Source organism: Gossypium hirsutum, chromosome D03 (genome assembly GCF_007990345.1).
Source record: "Gossypium hirsutum isolate 1008001.06 chromosome D03, Gossypium_hirsutum_v2.1, whole genome shotgun sequence".
NCBI lineage: Eukaryota > Viridiplantae > Streptophyta > Magnoliopsida > Malvales > Malvaceae > Gossypium > Gossypium hirsutum.
This window is the reverse complement of record NC_053439.1, coordinates 6,835,320-6,858,579: the sequence shown is the minus strand read 5'-3', so window position 1 is coordinate 6,858,579 and position 23,260 is coordinate 6,835,320. Positions and strand designations below refer to the sequence as shown.

Below are 23,260 nucleotides of genomic sequence, written 5' to 3'. Positions count from 1 at the left end.
TTAATCAAGTGAAATAAACCCCACCTAACCTTACGATTCTCTTCTCCAAACTCATACCTTATCACATTCTTCAAAAAAGTAAAATATTTTCCATGATAATAATATTTTAAAGAACTTAACAAATTGTGAAAAATTAAAAAAGAAAGAATAGTCCCAAGAACTTGTGAACAAATCCACAAATGGGGTTGACCAACACACGTGGGAATCTGACCGAGGATGTTCCGGGCAGCAGACAAGGTTGGGGCAACTGTAGGACACTCTCTGTCAGCAAAGTCAGTGGTTGGATCTGCCCACGTGCGTTTGTCCAGGTGGTGGTCCCACTCTCTTCTAACCTAACTGAGGGTCTCCAAAGATTCTACTCATCCCCATTAGCTTTTAATCTTAGTTAACCATGCTCATTTTCTGGGGGGAAATCTCTACTTGATGCAAGCAGTGCAGTGATTAGAATGGTGATGATTTAATGTCTAAAAAAAAGAGTAAAAAGATCCTGGAAATAAGAGGTTTGAAGTTTGAAGGTGCGGATGAGGACTGAGGAGGGAGGGACTACATTATAATAGGGACCATCTTTCATGATTTCTTATATTAATCCCATTTGTTTAATCTTTTCAAAGTTGTTCCATGCGAGTTACGACCATTCTCTCTCTCTTTTATTTGAAATTTATTGGTTTTTTCTTTTCAAAAAATAGTGTGATATTGGGAAGGCATCCCTCTGTCCCATAACTTTGTCTTATATTTCATGCTGCATGTAAAGGGCAGCCAGTTGAATCTCATAACTTATTAACTTTATGTTTGATGCATTATAATTTTATTATTTATTTGTAGGCATATGATCACCCCTATTTTTGTAACATTTTTCAGATACAAATACAAAAAATAAATTAAAACTGTTTTATTAAACAAAACTCGGTGGGGTATAATTTGTACGGATATCAAATTTTAGATAAAATAATTTAAATCAAATATAAAACCAATATTTTATTAAAATATAATTAAATTTTATACATACAACTATTAAAAATATTATACAAATTTGGAACTATATAAGAAATTAAAACTAGAGATTATTTATAAATTTAAACTTAAATTTTAATTGGTATATAATTCTAATATAATTAAGATGCTTAAAATTTTATTCAAGTAATAACTCTATTTGTTATAATTATAATTATCACAATTTTTTTTTATATTTTATGTTTAGAGTTCCTTTCAACTAATAACTTTATTTTTGTTATGAATATCTTATTAAGTGGATGTTCATCATGATCAATATAAAGTTTTGATGTACTTTAAGTTCCAATAGTTATTAGAATTAGATCTCTACTTCTTTTATACTTCTTATGCCTATAAATAAAGACTCTAATAAAGCATTGTAATTATCCCATTGATTAATAAAGTACATTCTCTAATATTGCTTTCATATTTTCTTTGTTCTTTATTCTCTTCATCTTTCTTTATTTTATAACACATTATCAGCATGATTTTACTCAAAGTCATAGTTCCTTTTATCGATGATCAAATTTATCCTTCATGATTTTTAATATTTTTACAGCAAGACGCAAAGTTTTTATAGGAAGTTTCTTTTATTTAATGTTTCATATCTGATTATTATTTTTCATTCTTCTTTCATTATACATTATCATTGTTTTGATTAACTTATTTTACTTGTTGTTTTTAAGGATGGTGAAATATTTGATACCATTATCAATATGTGTTAGAATTAAGTGACTCGAATCCTTATTTAAATAAAATACAGTGGTAAAATAAAATAAAAGTAAAATTCCTATAGAACTACACAGCTTTTATTTTATTTTAGAATAAAAATTTTTAAACCTTATTAAACTCCATCTATTTTATATTGATTAGATTAAGGTGTTTCAATCTTACTACACTCCTATTAGATTTTACAAGTCTATAAATAAACATAATCTACTCCTCTTGTAATTTATTTGAATTCGACATAGTGAATTTTCTTCTCCTCTGCCCGTGGTTTTTTCCCAAAAGGGTTTCCACGTAAAAATCTGTGTGTTATTTATTTTTATTTCTCTTTTCTTTGCAATATATTGTCATTACCGATATTCTATTTTTACAAAATGGTATCAGAGCTTCCAGGTTGTTCATCTTAATCACGATAATGGCGTCTTTGAAGTATGAAATTCCACTGTTGGATCGCACACCAGATTTGCATTGTGGCAGATAAAGATGTAGGCAGTTCTTGCACATATGAACTTAGAGGAAGCCCTGCTAAGGGTAGATAAGATGCCTTCGACAATGACGGAGGAAGAGAAGAAGCGCAAGAATCGAAAGACGTTAACACAGTTACATCTGTATTTGTCTAACTAAATATTGTAGGATATGATGAAGGAGAAGATCGCCGCTGGATTATGGAAGAGGTTGGAACAAATATGTATGTCGAAAACTCTAACTAGCAAGTTGCATATGAAGTAACGTCTTTATGCTCATCGTTTGAAGGAAGGTGCGTTTGTGCACGAACACTTAACAATGTTTAAAGAAATTCTCTCAAGCTTGGAGGCCATGGAGGTTCAGTATGATAAGGAAGATCTATGGTTAATTCTACTTTGTTCGTTGCCCCCGTCTTATTCAACCTTTAGAGATACGATTTTATATAGCCATGAGTCTCTCACAATTGATGAGGTTTATGATTCTTTAACCTCATACGATAAAATGAAGCATCTTGTGGTTAAACTCGACTCTCAGGGAGAGGGTCTCATTGTTTGTGGGAGACAAGATCAGAATACTGATGATGATCGTGGAAAGACACAGGAACGAAATCTTCGCGGTAAAGGGTAGATCGAAGTCTTCAAACAGAGGTAAAACTTGTAACTTCTACAAAAAGAAATGACATATTAAATCTGAGTGTTATAAGCTATAGAACAAGATCAAAAGGGAGGCTGCAAATCAAAATGGAAAACAACTAGAAAATTCTGGCAAAGCTGATGTCAACTAGAAGATATGTAATTTGCCTTTATAGGAAAAGATGTCAACTATCTTATATGAAGATAATGTAACATGTATAACTCAATTGAAGGGTGGTTACATCAAAGGTGATAGAACGAAACATATTTCGCCAAAATTATTCTTCACCCTTGATCTTGAGAAAAGAGGTGGTATAAATGTTAAACAAACTCATCTAGTGATAATTTAGCATATCTTTTTACTAAGGCATTGCCAACTTCAACATTTGAAAGACTACCAACAAGATTGGAATGCGCCAGCTCAAAGATGTAACTTAATTTTGTCATTAGGGGAAGTTTAAAAAAAGTTTTACTTTTTTTTCCTTTAACGAAGGTTTTGTACCATTGGGTTTTCCTGGTAAAGGTTTTTAATGAGGCAACTTGTAATAGAAGATTGTATACTCTCTATCCTTCATTAGGTTTTTATTCCATAGGATTTTTCCTAATAAGGTTTTAACGAGGCACATTATCTACCAATGGACATCCAATGGAGAGTGTTATGAATATCTTATTAAGTGGATGTCTGTAATACCTCTAACCCACATCCGTCATCGAAATAGGGTTATAAAGCATTACCGAAATTTACAGAACGTATAATAAACATTTCATATAACTTATCCATCATATCAGAATCTATTCATAACCAATCATATAGTCCCTTTTATGAGCCCTTGACGCCTAAAATATGAATTAGAAATAAGTCGGGACTAAACTAGGTACTTAGAGAATTTTTCGCAAAATCTCAAAATTTTTCCAATGTGTAGAGGACACTCGCCCGTGTCCTAGGCCATGTGGGCATTCGAAATAGGGCACACAGCCGTGTCCCAGTCTATGCCCATACTCGTGTAACTCTCTGACACGGCCAAGTCATACACTCGTGTGCTAGGCCGTGTGTAGGTACAGGGGTCACACGGCCAAGCCACACGCCCGTGTGCCAGGCCATGTGAAAAATATTAAGCATTCTATTTTAAATGTTAAAGATGCAGGGGACACACAACCAAAGTGCTAGTCCATGTGTTACACACGGCTGAGACATACGCTCGTGTCTCTACCCGTGTGGTCAAAAATAGGCCCTTTCCAAGGCCACATTTCTTACATAAATGGTCTTCCACCTACGTCAATACTTTAACACGTTCTCAAGCCATATCAAAGCAGTTAAATCAAACCAAATTCATGTCTTAAACTTGACATATTACACATACTACCAATGTGCTCTTAGGCACCCCAATAGACAATTTATTATTATATCATTCCAAAACTTATACTTACCTAAATACCAAATACATATATGGATAATCAAATTCATACTTCAAAGATGATAATACCATATATATCAAAACATGACCATTACAAGTCATTCCAATGGCTAATTATAACCGAAACATATGTATGCCAACATTGGCCAAGTTATCATATACATGCCATTATAACCAAAGTTATTTTACTAAATATATCGAGATGAGCCTATGGATAGTGTGATAATATCTTCGCCAAACTTCCAACCACTTCGAGCTTTCGAAATTATTATAAAATAGGAAAAATAATACAAGGTGAGTATATTATGCTTAGTAAGTTTGTATAATGGGAAATTTACCATTCATTTATATTTAAAGTAAGCATGTAAAATTCATCCAAAGAAAAATTGGCAATTTTCCTAAACACATATAATCTCAAGAAACATGTTAGTCACGTACTTCATGTAAATATCAAGCATCAAACATGAGCTCATCATGTAAAAATTTTCATATGCATATGCTTTCCACATCATATATCCATATAACATGTACATTTTCATAATAATTCATCTCAAATTCAGATTATTTCATGTTGAAACTTTGACCGTTGAATTTATTAGAAATATCGATGGATACACAGGTAGTACACTTGAAGTGTACAAACTGTAATTCATCAATTCATATTCGGGAGTGCTCATTAAAGCACATAATCAAGAAGCCCTCTCTCGAGCCATATAATAAGAAGCTCATGTGAGCCATATAATAGGAAGCTTATCCGGGTTGTATAACGGGAAGCTCATAAGAGCTATAATCGGGAAGCTCATCCAAGCCAATAACGGGTAACTCCGAAGAGCCATTAATGAAAAGCTCCGGAGAGCCATTAATCAGAAAGCTCACATAGAGCCTTTAATTGGGAAGTTCACGAAGAGCCATATAACGAGACGCTCATAAGAGTTGCGGTTTGCCCACAACACATACAGGTTTACAACCGATCGAGATGCTCCGAAGAACTATCGACGAGAAGCTCGTAAAAACCATAACAGGAAGCTCAAAATGGCTAATAATAGGATGCTCTTTCGAGCTATGGTGTTTCTGCAACATATGTAAGACCATAATCAATATGGGAAATCTTGTATCCATCGAATTTTATTTATTCAAATAGAACTTAACATTTATTGGGCTTTGTCGAATTTGCAATTAATTTCATATATATGACATTTATACAATTCACATATACTACATTCAAATCAAACATATAAATACACACAATTTAGTTACACGAACTTACCTTGACAAGTGTTCGTTGATTTGTTATCTACTAATCTGACACTTTCTCTTTTCCACGATCTAATTCCGTATTTTGTCTATCCGGATCTATACGAGTAAATTTAACTCAATTTAATACAATTCATATTCAATTCAATTAAATTCAAATCTTAGGCAAAATTGTCATTTTCCCCTATACTTTTAATTAATAACGATTTCGTCCCTAGGCTCGGAAAAATGAAATTCATGCAATTTAATCCTTATTTCATGCCTAGAAATTTTTTACATGTAACATTTGTAGCCCATGTAATTCATAAAAATTAGATTTTTCCATGAATTTTACATCTTTACAATTTAGTCCCTAAATCACAATTTCATCAAAATTCACTTTACAAAAGTTGTTTATCTATCAACTACCTTTCATTTTCAACCATAAATTTCATAATTCATGCTTATTCATCCATGGAAAAACCCTAGTACTTTGATAAATTTACAAATTAATTCTCGAGATAGCTAGATTAAGCTATTATAATCTTGGAAATATAAAAATCATTAAAAACGAGACAAGATTACTTACCCAATTAAGCCAAGTAAGCTTGCTTGAGTTCTCTTCTCTTAGATAGGGTTTCCATAAAAAAAATTTGGGAAAGATGATGAAAAAGATGATATTTTCATTATTTAATTACTTATCATCTTTTATTATTTTTACTTTCCATTTTAGTCCTTTTCTTTTCTTAAATTTCCATGGATGAATCATCATACTTGTCGAAACCTTTTTTAAAAAATGGGTATCGATTTTGAAAATGGAAATGGGAGTCGCCACCGATCTTTTATTGTGGTGTGATCGGATCACCTTGAAAATAATTTTAGGTCTGCGAATTTTGAAAAACAAGTTCGGGAGTCGGTTACGCACGAGGAAGGGTTAGCACCTTCGTGACGCCCAAAATTGGTACAGAATTGATTGTTTAATGTCTTAGTGTCGAAATTTTGAAAAGATTTTAAAAATGATCTTTGGAAAAGAAAATTTGATTATTTAGATTCAACGAGAAAAATTAAAACCCAATACGTTAGGGCTCAATTCTCTCGAGGATTCCAAATATCGGGTATTGCCTTTACTTTAAGATCAAGACGACAAAACGCCACATCCAGTAAGTTAGGATCCAACATTTCGTAATCTTAAGAGCTTTGTTTTAACAATTGTAAGGTTTCAATAAAACGAACTTTTGATTATCTAGATTCATTGAAAAGAATTGAAGCCCAGTAAGTTAGGGCACGATTCTCTCGAAAATCTCGGATATCGAGTTTTGTTTCATAAACTTTGAAATGAAAATGTAATGTGATTGAATAACGACATACGATGTAAAGGATAATTTGTAAATAAATCGTACATTAATCATATAAACAATAGATGAATACAAACAAGTAATACCCATAACAACAATAATCTCAATCAAATATTATGTAAATGCTGACAACATCAACATTCAAAATAATTAGATGAATTGTCCCTTTATTTCAAAAACATACACCAAATATATAAAAGCAACAAGGAGAGAAAAAAGAAAAGAAAAAAAACAAAATCAGTAAATATTACATACAAGAATTCTAAATAAACAATATATGAGTTTCAAATAAATTCAAAATAGAATTAGAAAAACATACAATAACATATTTGAAATAATAATATATGATACATTTAAAATATTCATGATAGATTAGAAAAAAATATGCACGACCACTTCAAAATAATAATTCATAATAAGTTTTAATAACAAAATCATGACAAATTTAAATAATATAAAGGGTAAATTTTAAATAATAATATATTAATTTAAAATAATATCGATGATGAATTTAAAAAAAATATTTAGTTTAAGCATAAAATAATGTTAGATGTAAAATTAATATATGAAAGAGAATAATGAATACTAAAGTAATATATTTATAGATATATACATCAAATAGATAAGGATTAAATCAAAACCTAATTCAAAGAAAAGAATAAACAAATAAATAAAAAAAATAAAACAGATTGAACGGTCCAAAATCTAAAGCATGAATTATATGAGGGACCAAGTAAGGAAAAATCCCACCCCTCAAAACACTGCGCTTTAGCAAGGACTAAATTGATTCAAAAAGCAAACTCGCGATTAAATTTAAAAGAGAAATAAAACAGCCAAGAGCGTCAAATTGAAACGTTCTTAAAAGGTGATGGATCGTACACCAAAATACCCCAAACGACTGAAACGTGCGGATCCTTCCCCAAATCGGGTCCCCGCGCGGGTTACTGATTCCTAAACGGCGTTGTTTGGTGTTTCAGAACTAAAAATAAATAAATAAACTAAACCTAAAAAATAGAAACAAACTAAAAACCTAGCCCCCTTTCAATCAGAAACGCGCCGCAATCAACCTCCGCCCCTTTCGATCTCCGGCCACTACGACGTGACCTAGGACTCGACGACTTGAAGGTTCTGATACGCAGGTAAGCCTCTTTCCTCTCTGCCGCCTTGAAAGCCAGATCTCTCCTCTCTCCCATTCCGATTCGGACGGAGTAGAGGATGGCTCAATGGCGCGCCAAGGTGAGATTCCCCTTCCCTTTCTCTTTTATTTTATGTGTATATGTACTGAGTAAAAAAGAACAAAGAAAAGTAAAAAAAATGCAAAGAATCACCTTACGAAACTCTATTTTTCTTTTCTTTTTGAGTATCTCTTTTTTTTTGTATTTTTTGTATTGATGTTGTGTAAAAATGATCGTCCCCTTTACAAAATCTGGAAAAATGGCTTTATAGCCGAAACAAAATTAATCCAAAAATACAACCAATATCTTTTTTTTCTTTTTCCTTTGTTGACATTTTCTGTTTGTTTGTTTTTTCCTGTCTACTTGTGTGCATTTGTTGCATTGCTGCGCAGGTACAGTCGTACGAGGGCTATGCGTGGAGAGGCATGCGCGCGTGGGAGGAGCACGCTCGTACGGAGACTCAGGCTCACGCACGAGAGGGGGGCTCGTACTCGATGGCGGCGCAGTAACTGCTCCAAGCTACTAGGGTTTTCTGGTGTTGGGCCTAATCCAGTTTAGGTTTAGGCCAATGGGTTGTAACCGGGTTAGGTTTAGCTGATTTGTAATTAGGGTAGTGGAATCTGGGCTTGTTTCTGTAATTGGACTTTTGGACATTTTTTACTTTTATATTGGTTTTATTTTACTAACGGGCCGGGCAAATTGGGTCTGTTACAGCTGCCCCTCTTTGCTCGTTGTCGTGTAACGGGAATGAAGCAAAGACTAAAAAGGGCCAATTTTGCCCGATCGTGCTAGACCTTGGTGCTCTTCTTCTTCGAGTTGCCTCATTCCATCCTACTGCATCTTCAGAGGTATAGGAATTGGTGCTTCGATCCACTTCACCGCAACGTCGGGGAGATAGGATTATCGACTTCAATCTGCTCCACTGCAACCTCAGGGAAGTAAGATTTGCTTCTTCGGTCTGCCCCACTGCAACTTCAGGGGGATAAGACCTGTTTTCTCAGTCTGCTCCGCTGCAACCTCAGGGAGATAAGACCTAATACGATCCACTCTACTGCAACTTCAGAGAGATAAGATCTATTACTTTAATCCACTCCACTGTAACTTTAGGGAGATAGGATAGTGTCTTCGATCTGTTTCGCTGTAATCTCAAGGAGATAAGATCTCCATCTTCAATCGGATGCAATCTACTCTACTATAACTTCAGAGAGATAAGATCCTCTGTTTTAATCCGCTCCACTGTAACTTCAGGGAGATAGGATTATCGGCTTTAATCTGCTCTACTGTAACTTCAGGGAGATAAGATTTCTGGCTTCAATCGGATGCGATCTACTCTACTGTAACTTCAGAGAGATAAGATCCTTTGTTTTAATCTGCTCTACTGTAACTTCAGGGAGATAGGATTATCGGCTTCAATCTACTCCACTGTAACTTCAGGGAAATAAGATTTCTGGCTTCAATCGGATGCGATCTACTCGACTGTAACTTCAAAGAGATAAGATCCTTTGTTTTAATCTACTTCACTGTAACTTCAGGGAGATAGGATTATCGACTTCAATCTACTTCCTTACACTTGAAGATAAGATTCGCTGTCTTCGATCTGCTCCGCTACTGCTTAAGGAGTCGAGATCTGTAATTTCCAGCCTATTCCACTGTTGGTCAGGGACATAGGACTTGTGGCTTAAATATGTTTCCCTACCCCTGAGGAAGATAAGACTCGCCGTTTAGATCTGTTTCCCTACTCCTGGGGAAGATAAGATCCGCAATCTTTAACCTACTCCGCTGCTGCTCAGGGAGATAAGGTTCGGTGGCTTAAATCTATTTCCCTACTCTTGGGGAAGATAAGATTCGCCGCTTAGATCTGTTTCCCTACTCCTGGGGAAGATAAGATCCGCAATCTTCACTGATCTGTTCTCTGCGGAACATAACCTGTATAATGAACCTAATTATGCCTAATGATTAGAATGGCATGATCAAAATGAATCAAATGCTCCTAACTAGACATACGTGAATGGTGTTTGCATAAATGCAAAGTTTTATTTTTTTGAGAATGATCCCGCTTAGGTTGTCATTACTCGAAGTTTATTAAGGTTGACGTTGTTACAACACCTTCTTGCTCGACTGGCTTTTCTGAAGAATCACTTAGTCAGATTGCCCCTACTATAAACCTCAAAGTTTAATCCATTGGGCCCATAATTTGTACCATCATTCTCCCACTGTAATCCAATGGTAAAAATATGGCTTTCCTCAATCCTCTCTTATCCAATTCGGGGATACAGGATCTACATCGTTCTGGTTCCTTAAACCATTCCCAGGGTGTCGTACCAAAGACTCATACGTAAATAGAGGCTCTCCTCTCTGAGGTAACCTCCTCCTATTGCCTGATGATCATCGCTTGCTTGTTTATTTAAGCTTAATCACCAACATAGCGTCTTGTCAATCAACGTATTTGACAAAAAAAATCCAAAGAGAAAGTCTAAATTTAGACTATTCCTTCTCAAATTTCCAACCTTTAAATTCGGTGTGTTCTAAACAAGAGTCCTGTTTCAGGCTCCTATATTATTTAGAAACTTTTCAGAGTAATATGCAAAACTTCCTTTGTGAAAGTTTTATTAGTTCATTAATTATTATTCCAATGCAAAATGTTTGCAAAAAAAAGGGTCATAACAATGGATAAGAATGAAGTTGGTTCTGAGCATAGCTCGAAAGAACAAATTATCGAAAATAGTAAAGAAGGATGACAATTGGGAATGTATATCTTGGAAAAGAAAAAAGTATTCCAAAAACAACAAATAATATGAGAATTGGGTGCCTTAGATATCGCAGGTTGAACTTCTCTGTACAAACTTTCTGAAGACTATTTTGAGTTGAACATGTGTTTAGGAGATCTACAGTTCTTTGTCGATGCCCCAAGATGTCGCCTATCCTCTCCTGTTGATTCAGGAATAGTAGGATCACCACATGCCCCAATTCCAAACAATATTTGAGCCGCCCTTTTCGAGTTTTCAACTCAAATCCCCTTTGGCCTAAGGTGCCCTTTGCAGGTTTTCCCTTTAGCCTTTCCATTTTTCATTTTTCATTTTCATTTTCATTTTCATTTTTCATATTTTCTGACTTAGAGTACCCTATGCGGGTTTTCACCTTGGTCCTTTCTTCTTCTTTGGACGAAGTATTTCTTAACTGGATCTGAGTTTATAAGATTAGCTATCTCACTCAGGACCAGTGCTCCTCTGAAAAAAAGGTCTTCTTTACAATATAGGGATATTCCCAGTTTGGCATTCATTTCCCTCTAAAATCCTTTTGGAGAGGAATGATCTTTTTCGACATCCAACCCTCTCGTGGAATTCTTTGAGATGACTCTCTTCATTATGGGCTCGTATTATTTGTTTCTGGTACATCCGAACCTGAAGAATAGCTTTTAACCTCTTTTCTAGGTTCAACTGATCACATCGCTATTGGATTCATTCTGCTTCATCCAATTCTAGCTCAACTAATACCCGGAGAGAAAGGATTTCAATAGGTAAAACTACCTAAACCCCGCAAACCAAAGAGAAAGGTATTGCCCTGGTACAGATGTTTGACAAGCAAGGAAGGAAAATAGTAATTTCTCATGCCAATCTCAGTCATTTTCCTTCAATTTTCGATGTTCAACTCTAGGAAATTCAGTGACGAATCGTTGTGTCCACTTCTGAATTGATTTCATACATCAGCTATAGCGCTATTGTTCAAATTCAATGCATTTTCCAATACCATCCTCTTGGAATTCTATATCAGCATATGATGACATTGACATATGAAGCAGCCTCTAATGATTTCAAAGATAAAGCAATGCCCATTAGGAGTCTTCGATAACAGTGATGACCATACCCCATTTTGCTCAAAATTTGAGTCGCCCTTTTCGGGTTTTCAACTCAAAACCTCATTTGGTCACAAAGCGCCCTTTGCAGGTTTTCGCATTGGCCTCTTTTTTTTTTCTTTTTCCTTTTTCATTCTAATTTTTTCATCTAAATTTCTCTTTTTTCATTCTTCATTCTTTTTCTCATTTTCATTTTGATCTTGATTTTGATTTTTTTCTTCTCTCTTCTTTTTGTTTTTTTTATTTTGATTTTTGATTTTTTCATTTTCATTTTGACTTTGATTTTGATTTTGATTTTTCTTTCCTTTTTTGATCCGAGTCTTTTGGTGCGCAAATACGACAGAAAACTTTGGATCTTCCTCTTTAATCAAGATAGACCCAACAACAACTTGAAGAGATGGAAATTCAACTTCAAATGGGCAAAGCTATGCTGACTCCACGAGAAAGGCATTGCCCTGGTAAATAATTGCATCGTTCATACTGCAAATTTCTGACATCGTGCTGTTGTGCAGATTTCATTATCGGTGATTAACCCGAGCATATCCTAGTATGATCATACGAAGACATCTTTGGACTCTAAAGGTCACTCAACAAGGTGTTGCTTCGTCTTTACGGTCAGGTTAATTCTAATCTTCACCAAGTCCATAATTCCTTGTGAGGTAGGATCTGTCTATCCTCTCATGCTACCATCCTCGACAAGTTCGGAGATAAGCTACAACCTATGTCACATGCCTCGCTCAAGAGGAAAATCTGAGTCTGTAGCAGCGTCATTCATGTGATTGATATTTGAGGACCCATAGCAAGTAACGAAGAATGTACAAAAGAATGTATAAATTCATGAATAATTATTTGTATTATATAATTATGAATGAATGAATGATGGTTTGGAAGAAAATCCAAAAGAATGAAAGAATATAGAATTATTCGCAAAGAATGAAAATATTGGCTCAGAAATAATTGCAAAGATGTATTTCATTAAAATAACATCGTTCAGACATAAACCTATTTCACAAAGGAATTTCTATCATTTATAGGCTAAAAGCAACAAAAATGTTCTGAACATTACTCTAGAAAAGCTCTAAAAACTATAGGGATTTCTTCCGCAGTCTAATTGTTTAGAACACTCCAGAATTTATAAGGGAGGACATCTAACAAGGTCCATTTCCAATTGTGTCTTCAGACACGTCGTTGATGTGAACATTTCCCAACACCTCTTCGTACACCTCATTTGCCTCGTCATCAATATGATTGGGCAGCGCATTTTCTGCACTGGATAAATCATCAAATTTGACAACGCCTATATTGATGAGTCTTTCAACTAGCTTTTTGAAGGAAATGCAATTCTCTACTGAGTACCCTGAAATTCCCGCATGATAATCACATTGCGCATTCATATCGTACCATTTGGGATAAGGAGGTTGTAAAGGGGTCAAGTAATGAGGAGCAACAACATGCGCATCGAACAAGCTTTGATACAGCTCCTTATATGACATTGGAATTAGTGTGAATTGGAGCTTCTCAGTACCTGGTTTCACTCTAGATTCTTGCTTTAAAGGGCTCTGATGGCTGGTGGTCTCCGCCTTCGGCCTACCCACAGTGATTGGTTTTGAGTGGCCCTTGTTATATCCACCTGCATTGTCCCTTTTATTCCCCTTCTTCCTCGGGGCCTTTATAGTATCTGGGTACTCTACCCTCATCTGCTTTATTTCGGCTAGATTAGCAACAGGATTAGCTAAATCGTTCCTCAAATTGGATCCTAAGCTTGTCAGGTAACTCACTGGTGTCGATGTACCAGTCTGATAATATTGGGATCCAATAGTAAAGAGTGCTCCTTGTGGGCGCCCATCTGGCTGGACCTGGACACTTGTCGGAGTACAATATAAGGAATAGACAAGATCCTCATTATCAACCCCAAAGTAAACCACCGGGTTTTTCACTTCTTTTGACTTTCCAGCTAGCAATCGGTTGAACTGGTTTATCATAGTTCTCCATAATTCTAGCATCTGATCTCTCATCTCCTGTTGAAATTCAGTCAATTGCTCCTGCATCTGGATCTGCATTCGCTCTAATTTTTCCAACCTTCGTTCCATTTCTCTAGTCTTTGCTTGGATATCGTAAGGGTGTTTGGTTGGCCGGTTTTCCAGGTTAGCTGAAATAAATTTACTCGTTTAGACTCTTTCAATGGATTTTAATGCATGTAATGCAATGTAATGCAAATGCATGAAATGAATGCCTAGAGAGACATTGATTTTGATTCAATTACATTTAGGAAACTTTTCTAGAAAGTAAATTTCTTTACATAAAACAGATACATGTACGGCATCGCCCTCATATTCCAAGAAACAACATCGATCTTTTTCTTCATGTGCATGTTTGAGGTGATCTCGCCAATAGATGCCTTTGCTAGCTCCCTTTCTCGATCTTGGTCGCGATCCATCACTGCCCATCTTCACGAAGCAAGGTCACGAACTCTTCGATCGCCTTGAATCCTCAGGCCACGAAGCAAGGTCACGAACTCTTCGATCGCCCTTCTTGTGTTTCTCAGAATATATTCGGGAAGTCATATTGTTTTCCACTTTATCAAGGAATTCGTATTCCATGACAATCTTTCTAATTTAGTAATCGAACTTGAATCAATATCTCTTTCCTAAGATGCAAATGCAATGCAATGCAATCATAATCAAAACACAACAAGAGGGGTTAGTACAAAACATAAGCAAGCACAGAAAACAAAAGTACCTAATCAGGTAGATACTAGGGGTTTGGAGTGGCTCTACCTAGCTTAAGTTCCTAAGTCCACTATATAAGGTTTGGTTCTAAAGTCAAGGTACCTGAACCAGCAGATTCCTCGATCTTCACCCATTATAGGTTCATACAGACCGAGTTCGGTTCAAGGGAATACATTTCCCTATGGCTGCACGGAGATGAAAATCTCACGAAGACATAGGTACGGATGTATCCCGGAAGTGATCCACTATCCTGCACGGAGGTGAAAACCTCACGAAGGACTAGTTTCTCACTCCCACTTAAAAGGGAAAGACCTACAGTCTTTATGCAATATGATGCCAAGGTATAAAACAGTAATTATACAAACAAATGCAAAGAAAGGATCGAAATTTTCAAATCAAATTTTCAATTTTTGATAATAAGACAAGAAACAATCAATTTTACGGCTTGACTCTCTTATTTTCCCCAGCGGAGTCACCAAGCTGTCGAAACCTTTTTTAAAAAATGGGTATCAATTTTGAAAATAGAAATGGAGTCGCCACCGATCTTTTATTGTGGTGTGATCGGATCACCTTGAAAATAATTTTAGGTCTGCGAATTTTGAAAAAACAGGTTCAGGAGTTGATTACGCAAGAGGAAGGGTTAGCACCCTCATGACGCACAAATTTGGTACTGAATTGATTGTTTAATATCTTAGTGTCGAAATTTTGAAAAGTTTTTAAAAACGATCTTTGGAAAAGAAAATTTGATTATTTAGATTCAACGAGAAAAATTAAAACCCAATACGTTAGGGCTCAATTCTCTCGAGGATTCCAAATATCGGGTATTGCCTTTACTTTAAAATCGAGACGACAAAACGCCACATCCAGTAAGTTAGGATCCAACATTTCGTAATCTTAAGAGCTTTTTTTAACAATTGTAAGGTTTCAATAAAATGAACTTTTGATTATCTAGATTCATCGAAAAGAATTGAAGCCCCAGTAAGTTAGGGCACGATTCTCTCGAAAATCTCGGATATCGAGTTTTGTTTCATAAACTTTGAAATGAAAATGTAATGTGATTGAATAACGACATACGATGCAAAGGATAATTTGTAAATAAATCGTACATTAATCATATAAACAATAGATGAATACAAACAAGTAATACCCATAACAACAATAATCTCAATCAAATATTATGTAAATGCTGACAACATCAACATTCAAAATAATTGGATGAATTGTCCCTTTATTTCAAAAACATACACCAAATATATAAAAGCAACAAGGAGAGAAAAAAGAAAAGAAAAAAAAACAAAATCAGTAAATCTTACATACAAGAATTCTAAATAAACAATACATGAGTTTCAGATAAATTCAAAATAGAATTAAAAAACATACAATAACATATTTGAAATAATAATATATGATACATTTAAAATATTCATGATAGATTAAAAAATAAATATGCACGACCACTTCAAAATAATAATCCATAATAAGTTTTAATAACAAAATCATGACAAATTTAAATAATATAAAGGGTAAATTTTAAATAATAATATATTATAATTTAAAATAATGTCGATGATGAATTTAAAAAAATATTTAGTTTAAGCATAAAATAATGTTAGATGTAAAATTAATATATGAAAGAGAATAATGAATACTAAAGTAATATATTTATAGATATATACATCAAATAGATAAGGATTAAATCAAAACCTAATTCAAAGAAAAGAATAAACAAATAAATAACAAAAATAAAACAGACTGAAAGGTGCAAAATCTAAAGCATGAATTATATGAGGGACCAAATAAGGAAAAATGCCACCCCTCAAAACACTGCGCTTTAGCAGGGACTAAATTGATTCAAAAAGCAAACTCGCGATTAAATTTAAAAGAGAAATAAAACAACCAAGAGGGTCAAATTGAAACTTCTTAAAAGGTGATGGATCGTACACCAAAATACCCCAAACGACTGAAACGTGCGAATCCTTCCCCAAATCAGGTCGCCACGCGGGTTACTGATTCCTAAACGACGTCGTTTGGTGTTTCAGAACTAAAAATAAATAAATAAACTAAACCTAAAAAACAGAAACAAACTAAAACCTTAGCCCCCTTTCAATCAGAAACGCGCCGCAATTAACCTCCGCCCCTTTCGATCTTCAGCCACTGTGACGCGACCTAGGACTCGACGACTTGAAGGTTCTGATACGCAAGTAAGCCTCTTTCCTCTCTGCCGCCTTGAAAGCCAGATCTCTCCTCTCTCCCATTCTGATTCAGACGGAGTAGAGGATGGCTCAATGGCGCGCCAAGGTGAGATTCCCCTTCCCTTTCTCTTTTATTTTATGTGTATATGTACTGAGTAAAAAAGAACAAAGAAAAGTAAAAAAACTCAAAGAATCACCTTACGAAACTCTGTTTTTCTTTTCTTTTTGAATATCTCTTGTTTTTTGTATTTTTTGTATTGATGTTGTGTAAAGATGATCGTCCCCTTTACAAAATCTGGAAAAATGGCTTTATAGCAGAAACAAAATCAATCCAAAATACAACCAATATCTTTTCTTTCTTTTTTCTTTGCTGTCATTTTCTGTTTGTTTGTTTTTGCCTGTCTGCTTGTGTGCGTTTGTTGCATTGCTGCGCAGGTACAGTCGTACGAGGGCTATGCGTAGAGAGGCAGGCGCGAATGGGAGGAGCGCGCTCGTACGGAGGCTCGGGCTCACGCACGAGAGGGGGGCTCGTACTCGATTGCGACGCGGCAACTGCTGCAAGCTGCTAGGGTTTTCTGGTGTTGGGCCTAATCCAGTTTAGGTTTAGGTCAATGGGTTGTAACTGGGTTAGGTTTAGCTGATTTGTATTTAGGGTAGTGGAATCTGGGCTTGTTTTTGTAATTGGACTTTTGGACATTTTTTACTTTTATATTGGTTTTATTTTACTAACGGGCCGGGCAAATTAGGCATGTTACAATACTTATCTACTAACTCTTCTTAATGGTTTATTTGCCATATAAGGATCTCAAATTTTGAATTCCATAGTTATTTGATACTTATAGCTACTAGAACTCAACTTTTGCATTTCATGCAATTTGGTCCTTTTATCAATTAAACATGTAATTGGTAAAATTTTCTTAACGAAATTTTTATACGATATTCCTATCATACGGTAGACCATAAAATAATTTTAAAATAATTTTTCTTACGGAATCGGATTTGTGGTCCCAAAACCATTGTTTCGATTTCACTGAAAACGGGCTGTTACAATGTCCATCATGATCAAGATAAAGTTTTGATGTACTTTAAATTCTAATAGTTATTAGAATTAGATCGCTACTTCTTTTATACTTCTTATGCCTATAAATAGAGACTCTGGTGAAGCATTGTAATAATCCTTTTGATTAATAAAGTACATTCTCTAATATTGCTTTCATATTTTCTTTGTTCTTTATTCTCACCATCTTTCTTTATTTTATAACAATTTTAAAATTTTTTACCTTTAAATTTTTAAATTAATAATTGTAAATTAAATTAAAATTATTTTTAAATATTTAATTATCACAACTTCTATTAAATAAATGGTATTCTAGCCAATTCATTTACATAGATTATAGACAAACTTTTGGTTTCCTTAAGAATGTGTTTGGTTGAGGAATTTGCAGGAGAGATTTCATTTGTATCAAGGTTTTCAAAATTTTAAAAATGAATTTTTTAGGTAAATATATTAGAGAATTTCAAAAATTTTGGATAATTTCAAGAGGAAATTTTAATAGCTTAAATTCCTTTCTCAGGTCCCACCTAAATAGATGTTTTTTTTTTCAAAATTCCTCCTAATTTTATTTCATTTGATACAAATGGCTCCACTATAAGATAAAAATTTAAACTACAAAATTTATTTTTATTTAATTATAATATATTTTATTTGAAATTTTATTTTATTAAAATTATTTATAAATTATTTATTTAATTATAATATATTGAATATTTTTATATTATTTATTTTTAATATAATTACTTTTATAATTATTTTTTTTTAATTTATAAAATTCCTTTAACTTAATCTTTTTCTAAATCAATTATTTATCCTAGCATTTTGAATTTATGAATTCTAAAATATTAGAATTTTAAAATATCAAAAATTTTGAAAAAATTTCATCCAAACACACTTTAAAAATATTCTTATGCAATTTCTAAAAAAAGTTGAAATATTTTTTTATAGGATAAGTATTTGATATATTAATAGTATGCTTTTTTTTAACTCTACAAGTAGAATTATAAATTTATTACGTGTTTTAAATTTTATAATATTTCATTTATTTTACTATTCTCTGTATATACTTCTCATCAACCTAATCTTTGCCTAACAACTTAAAAAATATTTTTCTTATTTTATATTAGGAGTAATTATAGATAAAGTAAAAGTACCTAAAACAAATATAATAGCGAGTGTTAATTGAAAATTTTTATTCTAAACGTGGGTCCAAAGATCGAGTCAACCCAAAAGCTTTATTTTTTTATTTAAAATATTTATATATTTTAAATTTGAATTTGAAAAAAAAAATTGGTTTAAGGGTCTAAAAAACTCTCAAATTTAAAAAAAATATATTTAAACCTTTATTTTTTTTTCTCAATTGAATATTTGAACTTTCAAAATGAATCAAAGAACTTAAAAAAAACAATTAAACCTCTACTTTTTTTCTCACTCAATTTGGTAATTTGTACTGTCAAAATATATCAAAAAGACACTTTAACCGTTAACTTTAATTTTCCCTAATTTTTTCAGTTAAAGCCACCCGTGTCACAATCACGGCATGACATGTGGCAAAAAAGTTATAAAAATTATAAAAATTATTAGAAAATAAAAAAATTATAAAAATAGTAAAAAAATATTAAAATGGTAAATATTATAAAAATCAATGAGCGTTAAAGTTAACAACCCCCATTTTTTTGTCGCAACACAACGTGACATGTGGTTAAAAATTATCGTACCAAAAGAAGCATTTTATAATTTTTATATTTTTGTATGAAATTTATATTTCTTTACAATTTTTTTTATAATTTTCTTACGACTTTATATTATAAAATTTTCTATATTTCTGTATATTTTATAATATTTTTTACAATTTTTATGATATTTATAACTTGTCCTAATTTTTTTTAATTTCAGTAAAACATGTAGGGGATAGGTTAGTGTTGTAGATACAAGAGATGATGACAATTTTATTAATTGATTAGTTAAGATTTATAATTTTTTTTAATATCGTAATTGAATAATTTAGATTGCAAAATTTTCATCCTCGCCATAGTTATTTATATGGTTTATTGTTTATCTAAGAAAACCCTATTCCAGTTTTAGAATCATTTGGAAATAATTGGTAAATTCAACCTTGCAACTGATCCAATGAACTATACTCATCTTTTCAACAGTAGACAAAAATTGCAAACAAACAAATAGAAAAGTAGATAATAATGTTATATCGTTCTTCCCATAATTATCACTAAAAGATACATGGAAATAGCAAAGGAATATTTGTACTTCAGATTTATGATTGCATCATTGTTTTTGAGGATGATATACTTATCATCATATTCATGTGGCAAAAAAGTATTCATTACAGAGCAAGTTTCTTAGTGGGCTCTTAAAGCCCAAATTTTCAATCACTGGATTGATTGATTGATTGATGAAGTTGGATGAAATAACAAGGTGGCTTACTGTCAATTTTCTCTTTTAATTTTGTGCCCACTTTGGTTGGCTCAAGGTAGGTCCAATGCTAGCTTTTCCTACAACTAGGTAGAGACTTACTTTTAATATAATGAAATTGATGTTGGATCAATTCATAAAACATTCTATATTTATTTATTTAGGATTGTGATGGGTGAAATTAAGTCCATTACAAATTATATGTTAATATATGATTTAATGATTTTTCAACCAAATTTAATTAAACAAAACATAACATAACAAAGAGGTCGAGAGAATGTACATATTCAATTTTATTCAACAATAATTACTTCATTGATAAGATCATTGCATTAATATCTGTATACTATCATAAACAAAAATTATTCTATCTCATTAAAAAAAAGTTTAAAAACAAATATAAAGATAATGTATACAAAATATATATGAAATGTAATTGGTTTAGATGGGGGTGCTAGAAGAAATTGTTAAGGTGAGAGTGAGGGTGGTGAGAGTCCTCGGAATCCTGCGCCGGAGAATGAGCGTGCCGCCCTTCGTAGGTGGTAATCACCATTCTCGGATCCTCCGCTAGTCGCTCCACTCGTTTCTTTACCCGGCAATTATCTTGCGTACACCGATAGTAGCTCCTGCACACGATTCCATTCAATTTTTTTTTTTACATGTGATTGCAAATAATGTTGTTTATGGGTATGATGAGATTGCAAATAATGTTGTTTATGGGTATGATGAGAATGTGCATAGTGAAAATAATAGTGAAACGCATGCAGCAAATTGGGTAAGAATAGGAGGGCTTGAATGTGAAATAATGAATTTAACAGTGAAAAAGAAAGGGATTTCTAGTGAGCATGTGAAAGGTTGCATGAAGGTGGATATGAATGAAGTTAATCAAGCTATGATAAGTCCTTAAGTTTATTATGAGTAGGGCGTTCCCCTTTCACATAAGTCAGGATTTAGGGCCCTACTTCCACCATACTCATTATTTTGTTTAGAAATTAAATGACTTTGGTTATTCTACAAAGTAAAGTAATTATCAAATAAATACTCAAATTTTGTTTTTAAAAAATAAACCCCCTTGTCATTATTTTCCAACTTTATATTTAACACCAATCTTTGATTCCATTCCTAAAAAAAACCCTACCCTTATCCTTTATTTAAAAAAATGTAATTTATATTTTAGTTATACTAGTATTCCCTAGCAATCCTTGATTATATGGTTTACTCTTTTCCAAAACCAAAAAGAAATATGCTAATGTAGCCTACATATGCTAATTGGTAGCAAATTTAGAGGTCATTGTTTCCTCTCCCTCATGTCTCATGGTTTTTTTTTTTGTCTCTTATGGTGTGGTCTCTTCAACCCCAGAAATTTAGAAAATCAAATGATACTCAAAACCCTAAAAGTGTACATATTTATATATAGGTGCATAATCATGTAGTACTCTTTTGTTATTCAGAGCTAAAATCATTGCCCTTAGAGTTTCTACTTTGTAAGCAAAGTGTCTAGCTAGGTGGTTCTCTTTTCTTACCTAGTGACAAATCAAAAAGTGAAACGCTTACAGTTCATACTAAACTCCTACATTGTTTACCTTAAAATACATATATACATGCATACCAGTTACCTAGGCACTTTAGCTTATTGTTATGGCATGGAAAAGAGAACCTCTCTATTTAATCAACTAGAATTGTTGTATATAATTTCATTATGGTAATGGTATTGCCAATTTTGTTATGTAGTGAAGATATTATTCTAGGCTATAGCTTCCCTTTTTTGTGATATGCATTATAAATTTACAAATTGTTTTATAATTTCCCCCTTTTTTATTGTGATTTTGTATCTTTTCGAAGATAATAATGACTTCTTTTAGGGTTCTATAAGAATTTCGGTATTGTAATTTTCATGATTAAAATCCCCTTCCCCCCACTCATCAATTTCACATCTCATGCAGCAACAGGAGTGTACTGTAAAGCCCTAGCAGTCCAAATGCATAATTACATGACAGAGGGAAATAAAATAAAAAAGAGGAAACATAGCATGTGTATATGGGGTACTACTAAGGCCATAGCCAAAAACCTTGATGAAATTTAAATGTAAAAAAGTAAAAAAAAAAAAAAAGGGAGATATCTTTGTTGAGTGTGAAATGTAATGAATATGAATATACCTGGGATGCTGGGTGTTTTTTACCACTTTCTGGCCGTACTTTCTCCATTTGTAACCATCATCCAGCACATCCACATCACTCATGGTCTTGAAGCAAAACCTAGGTTCCCTTACCTTTCTTCTTCCTTTTATCCTCTTCATTTTCATTGCTGAAACTCCTAGATGATCATCTCCACTACTTTTCTTGGTTCCCAGACACTCGTTTACCTCTCCCCATGCCCTAAAACCATTTCAGAAAACAATAAATAAGGAGTATATTATTTACATGATTACACAATGATTTAAGAGGGTAATATATTCACCATAGGTTTGGAGTGGAACTGTGCAAGGAAAGGAGTTGGGGTCCTGCAAAATCAGAAGCTGAGTCTTCTTCTCTATGCTTTGGATGAGAGAAGAGGGTTTCAGTTAGATTAGCAGGAGGAGGTGCAATATTGAAAGCTTTGAGGCAACCAAATGGAGGAGGATATGAAGTGAGGGTTTGAGGGAAAGTAAAGAAACCCATTTGAGACATCTCTTTTTCCTCAAACAACTCCTGGTTTAGCATGGCTTGCTGTGACATATTCTTGATGAGAAAGGAATTAAGTTAGGTTTTTGGTTTCCTTTACAGAAGTATGGGGAATTTTGGAAGATAGACTACAAGTAGAAATAGTCTTAGATTTTAACAACTCAAGGAAGGGTCTCTCTCAAACTTGAAACTTCTAGGATTGATAGACAATAAAAATTATATATACTAAGTTTTATAATTATTATGAAATGCTTTAATGTGACCCAAGCACGTTTTTCTTCTTTTTTATCCTTTTAGTTTCTTATTAAAAGAAAAAAAGAGCTATATTTGTAAAAGATTTATATTAAAATT

General features: G+C 33.3%; 1 protein-coding gene across 1 annotated transcript; it reads right to left on the bottom strand.

Annotated features, from left to right (window-relative positions):
- Window positions 1–20,686: 20,686 nt before the first annotated feature.
- LOC107950601 (probable WRKY transcription factor 13) lies at window positions 20,687–22,969 on the bottom strand. The gene is given in 3 exon segments (NM_001327576.1): window positions 20,687–20,875; window positions 22,406–22,624; window positions 22,707–22,969. Coding segments are annotated over 3 exon segments (648 nt in total). The 5' UTR covers window positions 22,964–22,969; the 3' UTR covers window positions 20,687–20,703.
- Between the last annotated feature and the right edge of the window lie 291 nt (window positions 22,970–23,260).